The 13848-nt window shown below is 41.0% G+C and overlaps 1 protein-coding gene across 1 annotated transcript in view; it reads right to left on the bottom strand.

Moving 5' to 3' along the window:
* Positions 1 to 13399, bottom strand: part of Gabrr3 (gamma-aminobutyric acid type A receptor rho3 subunit) — a 52412-nt gene extending 39013 nt beyond the window's left edge. Inside the window, exons 1-2 of the mRNA XM_021185329.1 lie at positions 13240 to 13399; positions 3308 to 3420 (exon numbers count right to left, since the gene is read on the bottom strand). Coding sequence (XP_021040988.1) covers positions 3308 to 3420; positions 13240 to 13355 — 229 coding nt within the window. The 5' untranslated portion in view covers positions 13356 to 13399. The remainder of the gene's footprint in view (positions 1 to 3307; positions 3421 to 13239) is intronic.
* Positions 13400 to 13848: the final 449 nt, after the last annotated feature.

Raw genomic sequence — 13848 nt, 5'->3', positions numbered from 1 at the left:
TCGACCCCAGATATCTGGTATATGTGCTTTTTTTATGTGCTTTCTTGTCGTTGCTGTATTAAATCTTACTCTCTATACATCTTAAGTTCGGTCTCAGTGTCTTCTTGGGTGCGCGGCTGACCCGAGGCTTGAGTAAGTGCCTCCCTTTGGGAGTTTTGGAGTCTTTCAAAACTACACCCTAGAAAAAAGCAAGAGAGTAATCTTTCAACAAACCCAAAAGAAGATAGCCACACAAACATAATTCCACCTCTAACAACAAAAGAAACAGGAAGTAAAAATCACTTTTCCTTAATATCTCTTAACATCAGTGGACTCAATTCCAAAATAAAAAGACATAGACTAACAGACTGGATAAGTAAACAGGACCCAGCATTTTGCTGCATACAGGAAATGCACTTCAGTGGCAAAGACAGACACTACCTCAGAGTAAAGGACTGGAAAACAATCTTCCAAGCAAATGCCCCCCCCCCCCCCCAAGCTAGAGTAGCCATTCTAATATCAAATGAAATCAACTTTCAACCAAAAATTATCAAAAAAGATAAGGAAGGACACTTCATACTGGTTAAAGGAAAAATCTACCAAGATGAACTCTCAATTCTGAACATCTATGCTGCAAATTCTAGGGCACCCATATTCATAAAAGAAACTTTACTAAAGCTCAAAGCACACATCACACCCCACACAATAATAATGGGAGACTTCAACACCCCACTCTCATCAATGGCCAGATCATGGAAACAGAAACTAAACAGATATACAGTGAAACTAACACGTTATGAAACAAATGGATCTATCAGATATTTATAGAACATTTAATCATCGTAAAACCAAAGAATATACCTTCTTCTCAGCTCCTCACAGTACCTTCTTCAAAATTGACCATATAATTGGTCACAAAACAGGCCTCAACAGATACAAGAAGATTGCAATAATCGCATACACCCTATCAGATCACCATGGATTAAGGCTGGTCTTCAATACCAACAAAAAAAATGGAAAGTACACATACACATAGAAGCTGATCAACGTTCTACTCAATCATAACTTGGTCAAAGAAGCAATAAAGAAAGAAATTAAAGGCTTTTTAGAATTTAATGAAAATGAGGACACATCATACCAAAACTTACGGCACACAATGAAAGCAGTCCTAAGAGGGAAAGTCATAGCTCTGAGTGCCTCCAAAAAGAAACTGGAGAGAGATTACACTAGCAACTTGACAGCACACCCAAAAGCTCTAGAACAAAAAGAAGCAAATACACCCTAGAGGAGTAGATGTCAGGAAATAGTCAAACTCAGGGCTGAAATCAACCAAATGCAAACAAAAAGAACAATACAAAGAATCAGCAAAACCAGGAGCTGGTCCTTTGAGAAAATCAACAATATAAACCCTTAGCCAGACTAGCCAGAGGGCACAGAGACAGTATCCAAATTAATAAAAAGTAATGAAAATGGAGACATAATAACAAAATATATCTTAAAATAATCTTCCTGTTTGTTGAATATTAACACTTGAAAATATTAAAATCATGTTCTACAAAAAAAAAAAGTAAGTGACTCCCTGAGACTGTAAATCAGATGATGGTAAATGAACCCAGTGCTTCTCAGAGCCACAGCCTCAGCATCCTTTACCATACAGTACCAGCAGCATCACTCACTGTGAAGACCAGCAAACTTTCAGGCCCACCTAGATCTAGCTGATGCAGACAGGGCTCAGGGCCCCGACTGCTCAGAGTCCTTTCCATTATTCTGATGCTGGAGATAGTTTGAGTCACTTACAAAATAGAGTTTAGGCCAATGGTTCTTTCAAAATATCAAAACCAGGGGTTGAGGAGATTGCAGGTCATGTAAAGCATAAAGGCAGTAACTGAATCCGCAGCACATGCTGGGTGGGCATGGCAGCTGGCCTATTACTTCAGCACCGGGAAGGTAGAGGTGCAGGGTCCTCCAAGATAAATGGCTAACCAAACTAGACACAATAAACCCCATGCTCAACTAAGAGGTCTTGCCTCAATGAGTAATGTGTAGCATGATCAAGGAAGATGACTGACGTCAGATCTGGATATTCTACATCTACATGCATGTGTACACATGTGAACCTACAGTGACACACGAGTTCACATATATGTGGATACACAATTACACATGCATGCATGGAGCATGCTGGAACATGAAACAAACAAACAAACAAACAAACAAACAAACAAACAAACAAGAACAGACCAAAGCAGCCCCCCACATAACAGCCACTTGATAGATTTAAGTTTTTCCCATTAGCACATTTGGTCTCCGTGTCATCTGCACACCTGCCATGCTTCCCTCGGCTACCACATTTCCCCTTGCTCTCAATAGTCGTTATTTGTCCAAACCGTGACTTCTTTATTGTCGGAAGGTCTTATTTCTTCTTCATCCACCCTGGCCTTATTTGTACATTTTAGGATTTTTGAAAAGTTGTCCGTTTGAGAATTGTGGGGTAGAGACTTTGTTTCCCAAACAAACAAACACACACACACACACACACATCAACCAGGTGGACTCAAAGAGTTTGATGTAGTTGGAAGATGTCACATTCCCTGTATATCCCTGGAAAACATGGTCCCTCAATGATGAAAGAATACGTACAGGAGACCTGCAAGGGAAGAGTGCTGTGGCCCACAGTGCTCCCTGCTCAGGCCCAGCTCCATCCCTCAGCTGCCATCGGATCCTGCTCCCATAACTTACTATGTGATCTGAGGAAACATCCTAAACTCTCTAGAGATCCATGAGTTTCTGCACTGGGATATGAAGGTTCCTAATGGTTCCTGTTTGTAATGACTGCCAAGGTAAATGGCATAGTACATTAGAAGGCTTAGCACAGTTTTAATTTCTAAAAGCATTAAAAAGGAGGAAAATCAACTTGGCCGAGGGAGTCACGGTGTTTGATATTAAGATTGTTTGTCCATTAAAGCCTGGCATTCTAGCTTGTGGGAACAATTAGTGAGATTTTGTAAATTATCATCATGTCATCCAGTTCAGCTTCTACTAGAAACAGCAAGTCCTTAGGCTGCAAATTTATCTGTCTTCTAGATATTGAACACACTCTACTTGTAGGAGCGTGCATAATAGACAAAAGGTGTTTGAGGGTCAATACACAATGGATGTGCCGTCAGTTGTTACCGATCAACAGAAGATAATTATACAGGTATTTAAAAGTATTTATTTGATTTTCGCAGATGGCTTTTTACTTGTGCTTTGGTTCTAATTGCTTCCAATTTTCAGTGCCATCATGAGAGTGTGATAGGCTTTAGCATGGATTTTTGATAACACTCACCTCCAAACCCAGGCCTCGTGGAGAAATCGTGGTCCTCAATGTGCAACAGCTGTTCACGTTTCGGGTGCCAGACTTTAGTAAGGTCATCTTTCCTCATCCTAGTTTCCCGGATGCTACACCCCAGAGAAAAAGATACACATTTGTTTTCATTAGGTTTACTATTGTTGTGATGATGTGCCGTGACCATAGCAACTTGGGGGGAGGAAAGGGTTTGTTTGGTGTAGGTTTCCATTATATCCACAGCCCATCACTGAAGGAGGTCAGGACAGGAATTCACACAGGGCAGTGCAGGGGCCATGGAGGGATGCTGCTTACTGGCTTGCTCTCCAAGCTTGCTCAGACTTCTTTCCTTCTTTCTTTCTTTCTTTCTTTCTTTCTTTCTTTCTTTCTTTCTTTCTTTCTTTCTTTCTTTCTTTCTTTCTTTGTTTCTCTTTCTCTCTCTCTCTCTCTCTCTCTCTCTCTCTCTCTTTCTCTCTTTCTTTCTTTCTTTCTTTCTTTCTTTCTTTCTTTCTTTCTTTCTTCTTCTTCTTCTTCTTCTTCCTTCCTTCCTTCCTTCCTCTCTCTCTCTTTCTTTCTGCATTTTTTAATTGGATATTTTCTTTATTTACATTTCAAATGTTATCCCCTTTCCAGGTCTCCCGAGCCCCCATCCCATCTGCCCTCCCCCTGCTTCTATGAGGATGCTCCCCTACCCACCCACTCTCGCCTCCCTGCCCTGGCATTCCCCTACACACAGGCATTGAGCCTTCACAGGACCAAGGGCCCCTCCTCCCATTGATGTCCAACAAGGCTATCCTCTGCTACATATGTGGCTGGAGCCATGCGTCCCTCCATGTGTACTCTTTGGTTGGTGGTTTAGTCCCTGGGAGCTCTGGTTGGTTGATATTGTTGTTCTTCCTATGGGTTGCAAACCCCTTCAGCTCCTTCAGTCCTTTCTCTAACTCCTCCATTGGGTGTTCAGTCCAATGACTGGCTGTGAGCATCCACCTCCGTATTTGTCAGGCTCTGGCAGAGCTTCTCAGGAGACAGCAGGCAAAACCCAGAACCACTAGCCCATGGATGCCATCAACCTAAATGGGTTGGGCTTTCCCCATCAGTCACTAATTAATAAATACCCTACAGCTGGACCTTACAGACGCATTTTCTCAATTGAGGTTTTCTTCTTTCGGATGACTCTAGTTTGTGTCAAGTTTTCATAAAGCTATCCAGTAACGTATGCTTTTAAGATACACATATTTCTCATTATTAGCCATCTTGCTTAACACAGTGTGGTCTAAAATAAACATATACAATCTCATTTTCTTAGTTTTGATTAAATCAAAGATCTGTCAACATTTGTTTTTTTTTTTTTTTTTTTGGTATATAAGGGTGGGACAAATAAGGTAAAACAAAATTCCCATTACTTAAAATATCAAACAAAAAGGGATTTAACACACAAACAGACATTTCTCAGAATATGTTTGTTAGATGAGAAATACAAGGTGATCAAAGTTCAGACTCACAGGCCACCCATTAAGAGCTAAGGCTGAAACTCAGAAAGCAGCCTGGGGATGAACATTTGAACAGGACACCCAGAGACTGTTCAGTCTCTGCGTTAAAGTAGCAAACAGATAAAATCATTACAAAACTGTAAATGGAAAAAACAAAACAAAACAAAACAAAAAAACCACAGGGCTTTCAGAGCCAGAATAAGCAGGGCGTGAGAGGGCAGGCTGAGACTGCAGGCGGAATGCCTGTCTCAGGTTGTGGTCATAGGACTCATGGTGTGTTGGTCCTAGACAAAACCAATGGCAAAGCAAGCAACGTCCATTTCCACCTTCCCTTCTGTAGGTCAAAGGCAGCAGGGCAAGCTCCTGACAAAATCTTGTCTCTCTGGGATGTGTGAATGTGGGCACATTTCTAGGACACTGGAACTGTTTTTTGTTGTTGTTGTTGTTTTGTTTTTTTTCTTGAGGCACCATTTCTTAGGAACAGTGATGAAAATTTTAACAAAACAGTTGTAGAAGCAATTTATTTAATTTTTTTTCTTGCTACATTTAATGTGTGCGTGTGTGTGTTTGTGTGGGCACATGCGCTTGCCTACATGGACCCCCTATGACACTCTTGTATAGTCAGAAGACAACTTGCTTAACTCTCGTGTCCTATTATGTGGGTCTTGGGGATTGAACCAAGGTCCTCACCCTCAGTGGTACCCACTGAGCCATCTCACCAGGCGCCAGAAAGTGACTCTGACTTGGAGAATTTCAGGTTCTGAAGCAAGCTGACAGAAGAGACGTACTAGGGTTTGTGAGATGGTCCGGTGTGATCTCTCAATAGGGTTGTTTGTGGATGAAGCCTCAGGGGTTTAGAGATGTATTCTCTTCCTAATAATATGAATGCACAATTTGCCAAAAGAAATCTCCTTTGAATAGAAGGCAATAAATTTGAACTTAAATATGTTAAGCCATTATAGCCTGTGAATAATTGAACACATTGAACACTTTCTCCCAGGGAGCTACATACAATAAACTAGGGAACATCTTCTAAGGAGCTAGGATTAACTATTTATTAAAAAATATAATGGTAGGGGGCTGGGGAGATACTCCATCATAAAGTACATACATCCCGAGCAAGCATGAGAACTTAAATTCCCTATGCCCTTCCCCCAAAACGAATCAGAGTGGAATCTGTGTCTGTAATCCCAAAGACATAGACAGGAGGGTCCCTGGAGCTTGCTTGTCCTCCACTAGCCTAATTGGTAAGCCCAGGTTTCCCTGTTTCAAGACACAACATGACAACTTCTGAGAAACCGCACTTGAGTTTGACCACTGGTTTCCACATATATGCATCTATACATGCACCCACATACATGCCTCCCACCCCACCTCCTCACCCCCACACAAACACGTGTATATAAGAATAAACAATTAACAAGAGGTAGCTTCCAAACCATGCCTACTGTGGCTACGGTATCAGCCCAGATGTCTGGTAACTGGGATCTCTTTGGCATGCATCCACATCTGTTTTCCTGGGCCTCTGCCCAGAGTGTCTGCTGACTCAGTAGATTTGGGGTATAGAATTTTGTAACAGTTTTTCAGGATAGCTTATTTCTGTAGAAAATAGCACGTTGTTAGTACTAGCTGGCTGGCTACTTGTTTTCATAAAAAAGGACAGTAGATATAATTGGAAATTTATAAAAATTTCTCCTTTAGTACTAATATTTTTGATACAACTAAATGGCAGGCGACTAATGCATCTCTTCAGGAGCTTTCCCTGCAGGAGATGGAAATACAGATATTTTGAAAGAAGAACTCCAAGGGTGCTGAGCACAGGCCTGCTGTGACATGCTGGCATGGCAGCAGTGGGACACAGACACCTCCTCTCACCTGACTTGCAGTGAGTGGTCTATGATTATCTCATTCTGATTTCCTTTTATCTTAGCTACTTTGCAAAGAGCAGCTGGTGGTTGTACCTTCAAAACAAATTTTAGAAAAATATGCACTGTACCATACCTATTTAAACAAATACTTAAAGGAACTGGAGAGATGGTTCAGTAGATAGGAATGTTTACAACCATGCAAAAGATAGGAGTTTGGTCCCAGTCATCATATTGGTGGCCTCAGGACCACCTGTAACTTTAGCTGCAAGGAACTGACACCTCTGCATTCACAAACCTACCTCCACACAGAACAGACATATACACAGACAGACAGACAGACAGACAGACACACACACACACAGACACAGACACTCAGAGACACACACATACACACACATACACACACATACACACACAGACACACAGAGAGAGACACACAGACACACATACATACACACACACATATATACACACAGAGATACACACACAGACACACACAGACACACACATACACAGACACACAGAAACACACACACATACATAGTTAAAATTATAAAATAAACCCAAGAAACAAATATAAATAACCTCTATAATTATTCATCATACATTTAAAAATATTTATATATCAGTGACTTAGAAGAACAGTCTTCCTTTAAATGTTTCACATGAACTTACGTATCTGTATTAAATATCTAAAAATATGTAAATAAATTTTCTAAAATATCAGAATACTTTTATACATTATTTTCTTAGAACTTGTATTTCCATTACTTGCTTCATAGAATTTTATTGCCAATTATACAAGTATTTTTGGGAAGAAAATATGAATGTACATTGATTTAACTTTTAAATTTTAAATTGCCATTACAAATAGAACAAAATAATTTGTAAAATGTTGATTCCTATTACATTTAAGAATAAAATTCTAGTGAAAATGAAATTGGTGATTAAATGATGATCTACTATGGGGGTGTGTTTTTCTCTAGTTATTTTATGTTTTATGAAATGGAGCTGGGTAGTGGTGGTGCACACCTTTAATCCCAGCACTTGAGAGGCGGAGGTAGGCAGATCTCTGAGTTCAAGGCCAGCTTCATCTACAGAATGAGATCTAGGATACAATACAGAGAAACCCTGTCTAAAAAACAAAAACAAAACAAACAACAAATAAACAACAATAATAACAAAGCACAAAAAGAAGAAAAAGAAATGGAAGAGTGAGTTTTGCTTAATTCCTTTTTTGTTTTTACTTTTTAGATGAAAATACTGAATTTTGTTCATGTATGCATAAGTACACTGAATTTCAAGAAAAAAAAATGTACTGTTTGAAAAATGTAGCTGAGTCATTTACATTGCTTCTGATGTATTTTAAAAGTCACATTGTGTGACCAAATACCCACAACCATTTTTAGTGATTTATAACCCAACAAATTGACCAGGTTCTTCCTTTGTTTTTGTTGAAAGAAGAAGGTAGGAAGCAAGCCACTGTGAGAGGAGGCATTGCTTGGAGTCCAGTCATTACTCTTCCATCCTCAGTGTTTATAACTGTCTGTGTGCTCAGGAACCTCTCCTGTGTCAAGAAAGCTCACAGCAAGACTGGGAGAGAGGGAGGTGCCTGCGTTTTGTCTAAGAGAGGCGCTGATGGAGTTTGTGATGATTTCAAGTTAACCTACTTTAACAAGGAGGCCAGAAAAATGGAATCCTGAAATTGTTTAGAGATTACACATGACAACATGTCCCTCAGATACCTTGTGTGTACCCTTAAAGATACATAATGCGTCATGCATACAGGTGTTTGCTTTGAAAACCTCTGACTTATTATTTATACATACTTATAAATTGTATGCAATTAGATATTATTTATAAGGCACATAATAGTTATAGTGTATGAAACAATTCTATTTCCAATAAACAAAACAAAACAAAAGAAAACAACAAAAACAAACCTTCCCTGACCACATTGAAATATGGTATGGGTCATAACCTGAATTTATGTTCCTAGGCCATGGTCACTCATATTTAGCTACACAGTCAATTGCCTTCCATTCTCTATGAACAATAAAAGTGAAAATGGAAACTCTTACACTCCACCCATCTTCTCGAGTCACTCTAGAGGTCACCCGTTCTTGTCCTTCTAGAACTTGTCTTCTTAACATGGTTTCCGCTTAATACTCTTATTTAAATTCAAGTAACATATTTCGATTATATTCTGTTCTCTCCCCAAGTCCTCCCAGACCTTCTCAGCTCCCCCACCCAATTTCATGTTGTCTCAAAAAATTCCCCAACACAAAAGATGAACAAAACAGCCCCCTCCTAACCCACCCCCTGAAGTCCCACAAACCACCAAACCATAAAAATAATAACAATGACAGAAGGTACCCAAATACACATGGAGTTGATTCTGTGTTGGCCAACTACTCCTGAGCATGAGGTCCGTGATGGAGCACAGTTGATATAACCCATGACACTCTATTGGAGAAAGTTAATTTTTATCTTTTCCAGGAGGTATCAGTTCCCAATAGCTTCTTGGTTAGGGTTGGGACTTTGCGTCCACTTGCCCTTCTTTGTATTGGCAGCATCTAGCTTGCACTTGTTCAGGCCTTATGTGTGCTGTTACAGTCTCAGTGAGTTCCTAAGTACACCCGTCCTCCTTCCATGGACTCTTCTACCACCTCTGGCTCTTAAACTGTTTTTCTGCCCCCTCTTCCCCTGATGGAAGACTTTGATGAAGACATCCCACTTGGGACTAGGTGCTCCACAGTTTCTCGCGCTCTATGTACAGTTGTGGATCTCTGTGTTTATTACCATCTACTGCAAGAAGCAACTTCTCTGGTGAGGGCTGAGTGACATCACTCCGGATGACCACTGTCTTACTAAGGCTCTATTCGAAGTGAACCCAGAAGCCAAGATTGAAACTCGCATGGTACATCGCATTACGTTATTCTTTACTTTTTAAAAAAATGTAAAATTTGTATAGATTCAAATTCACGATACAGTAAAGTAGGAGGAAAATCATTTGCCCTATTTTTGATCACTAAGGAAACCTTCCTAATTGGGGATCCAATGTTTATTTCTAGGCCCCTGATGCTATGAGGAACCTGAGGGAGGCTGAAGAAGAGCCCCGTGGCTTTGCCGGAACATCTCCTACACACCCGAACCCCATCCAGAATGCATGGCTGACTGACAGTACTTAGTATCTTTGGCCTATAAAGGAAACACATGTGCAGGTGAACATTTTCGTGCGTGAGACATCCAGAGCATGTGCTCCACTAGAGACGTGGCAGCTACTGTGTCTGACTTGGGTTTCCACCAGGTCATGAGCTGAGTGCTGAAGGTTCAGACTCCTTCATAATTAGGAAAGTGGATCAACTTTAAAGTTGGTCTGTAGACATTATTTGGAGCTCACGGGGTACTGTAAACTACAAAATTTAATACGAAACCTGGAGTTCCTGTGTTGTTTGAAAAAGATCATAAATCTGCTAATTGTGCTAATGTTTCCACAGCCATATTGGGTGGCCTTTCACACGAGTGCTGGGCTTAGGCTAGAACGCACACTGACTGTAGCTTTTGGAATAATTATAGATGATACAGATCTGTGCTGGAGTCTGCTCTGAACAGTTAGTAACAGCCAACTGTAACGTTACCAGAAGGCTTATAAGCTTGCAATAAAATAAAATAAAATAGTATTAAAATTAGCTCATAAAGACTTGAGGAGCAGTGTTGGGGGGATACCCAGAGAGGTCCAACTGCTCAGAGGAGAAGGGGAGGGGGAAATGGGGAAAGGATTGTAGGAGGGAGTGACCGGGAGGGGGTGGTCAGTGAGTGGGATGTAAAGTGACTAAGTAAAATAATAAAATTAAATTTTAAAAGATTAGCTCATAAAAAGTTACATTTAAATAAGTTACAATTAAAGTATGCATAAATAAATGAAATAAAAGCAAAAAAAAAAAAGATAAAGATACTATGGTAAAGTGTCTACAGGCCTGTTGTAGGATAGCTTAGTAATTACTAAATTCTGCCATAGCGCCCTAAGAAGCCTAAACAGCCCGAGGGCAGCAGGATTACAGTAGAACCAGATGTCTTTCCCAACAACAAAAGACATTTCACTTGCCAAATGCTTCTTTATCCATATTCTACTTTTTAAAATTCACTATCTTTCCTAAATATAAGGGGAAATATTAGAATAAAAGACTTGTTTACATGTTTAACTTAAAAATTTATCTTTGGATGAAAAGCAAGTTTATAATCTGACTGAAAATAGATAGCACAGTTAATATAACACATACAGGCCTGACTTCATGAAAGCTGGGCTCAGAATAATGGATATAAACACAAAGCCAAGTGCGTGATTCTCAAACAAAGACCATGCCTTCCTTTCCTCTCCACTCGGCTGGTTTTCTTGCATGCTAAGGGGCAGCGTATTGATCAGTGACACCATTACTTGTTGTGGGTAATCAGGTTAGGCTTCAGTACAAGGAATATCGCGATATCCATTTACAATGGAAGTATGGAGATCTGCCCGTCCCACTTCTATGGGACCAGCCTTCAGGGCAGAGAGCAGTGTATAGACTCTCTCTTGGACGACTGTGTTCTCGCAGGGAAAGCACCCTGTTTCATCTTGAGTGGCTGCTTTGAACCAGGGTGGTGGTTTATACAAACCCCAGTGCCCTACGGGATTCTTCTTGCAGCACAAAAGCAGCAGCTATAAATGTTAATGAATCTTCTGGCTTGTGGCCTGGAGGGCTCTTCAGTTAGTTCAGAGAGAACTGGAAAATCAGCATTTGGACCCCAGACAGCAGAAACCCCGGGGTTTCTTATGGAGGAAACCTGACCTACACAACCTTTTAATTTTCTCTTTTAAAAGGAAAGAAGAGTCATTTAACCTAAGGAAAAAGTCCCCTCCTTAACAGAACGACTTTGTGTTCATTGTTGACTTAAAAAAGGAAAAAACAAAACAGAACAAAACAAAACAAAACATGTAATAAGTGGTCAGTATAGCTTTTTTTTTAATTTATTTTTTTATTAGATATTTTTTTAAAAATGCATTTCAAATGCTATCCTGAAAGTTCCCTATACCCTCCCCCTGCCCTGCTCCCCTACCCACCCACTCCTGCCTCTTGGCCCTCGCATTCCCCTGTACTGGGGCATATAAAGTTTGTAAGACCAAGGGGCCTCTTTTCCCAGTGATGGCCAACTAGGCCATCTTCTGTTACATATGCAGCTAGAGACATGAGCTCTGGGGGTACTGGCTAGTTCATATTGTTGTTCCACCTATAGGGTTGCAGACCCCTTCAGCTCCTTGGGTGCTTTCTCTAGCTTCTCTGCTGTTATTTACAATGCCATACACCCACATCTTGCACACTAACTACTTTTATCTTCCACCCCCCCTCCCCCACTACTCACGCCCCACCGTGCAAACACATTTCTCTCTGGTTAGTTTTGTTTTGCAACCCACTGAGATGAACCAGACTGTCTCTGTGACCTCGTGTTTGGAGCTCTCTGTTGGCAGCTAAGAAAGAAGGTGTTGGCATTCTATCTAAACTCCACCCCACAATTACCTGGCAATAGCCAGGTATGCTCCTCCCCACAGTTACCTGGCAATAGCCAGGTAGGCCTGACCCACTATAAAAGGGGCTGCTTGCCCCCTCCTCTCTCTCTTGACTCTTGTTCTCTTGTTCCTTCTTGCTCCCCCACTCTCCCCATTCCCTTCCCCCTCTCTCCCCGTGGTCAAGGCTAGCCTCTACTTCTCTCTCTCTCTCATTCTCTCCCTCTCTCTGCCTTTTTCCGCCTCTTACTACTCTCTTAACTCCCCTCCCCATGCCCTAAATAAACTCTATTCTATACTATACGTCATGTGGCTGGTCCCTCAGGGGGAAGGGATGCCTTGGCATGGGCCCACCGAGGCATCCCCTTCCCCCATACCTCACCATAGCTCCCATAGAACATATCTTATACACCTTTATCTTTTTATAAACACATCAGAGGGTACCGAACTAAATCAGTGATTCCTTCTTTCCTAGAATCTATTGATAGCCAATGGTTCCCTGTAAATAGCCTGGCATCTCATGATACTGATGGGGGAAAAAAAAACAATAATGATCTTTGGAAAGGTATTTACATTTATGAGCACATTTTCAACAGGTAACACATGGTCTGAACGCTTTCTTACACTCTCTCTTCAATATATAAAACCAAGCTTCCCTCCACAAAACTGACATGAAAAGTCGTTTCTTAAACTACTAATTCAAAAATGTAAAGAAACTGTAAATAAGCAACATTCCTAGCAATGAGTGCATTTCTCATTGGAGCAATAGGCTCCCTGAAAGATGGTGCAGATGTGAAACATTTAACTATATGCTCCCCAAATAAATACAACTAGAGAAATAATGCCGGACATGGGAGATCCCATGTTTGCAGATGTTAACCATTTCTTCTGATGGGTCAGTGCTATTTCAGACACAGGTACTTCGACAAAGATGGGCTTCCCTTAAAGAGATGTTTCTAGATTAGCAGAGGGTCCGAGGCAGCTATTGAGAGAAACTGGGAAATCACTGACGACTCTCTTTCCATATCTTACCGGGTTTGTTTTGGTGAAGAGAGGCATTGCTGGTGGGGTTTCTTGATGGCAGAAGCATCCAGCATCAGTGTGATCCAGGTGTAGGTGAAGGAGACCAACCAAACAGCCAGGGCCATGTCTTCCAGGCGGAAGGAAGGCAGGGAGATGTCACTAACACAGCTACTGAGATGGCCTGACCATGTGTCTTTCAAAAAATAGATATCATGTCACGAAAATGAATAAGAAGAGACAAGCAGAGGTTGCCCTCAGTGCTGCTTGTAGTTTCGTAGATAAGTAGATTGGCATCACTCACAGGCTGTGTCTGTCTGCCTCATTGGCAATGTAAAGAAAACAAGGCAGCACCTTCCGTTTGCTCTCTTCCCAGGGACAGTTCTTGGTAGGATGCTTGATTCCCCACTCAATAAACTCTCAGCTGCTGCCCTCAGCAGACAAAGAAGCTAGGTTAGGCTCTAATCCTCTTAATCCCGTGCAATATAATTTGAATATATGTAATGACTCTGTAAAATAATATGCTTAATGAGAGGAAGATGATTAATTTAATCTTAATTACATGCCGCAAGACCTTTCCCTTTATCGCGCAGCTTCATTTAATCCCGAAAGGAATCATCT

The sequence above is a fragment of the Mus caroli genome, chromosome 16 (genome assembly GCF_900094665.2).
Source record: "Mus caroli chromosome 16, CAROLI_EIJ_v1.1, whole genome shotgun sequence".
NCBI lineage: Eukaryota > Metazoa > Chordata > Mammalia > Rodentia > Muridae > Mus > Mus caroli.
The sequence above is the reverse complement of the archived record's forward strand: the minus strand, read 5'-3'. Positions and strand labels throughout refer to the sequence as shown.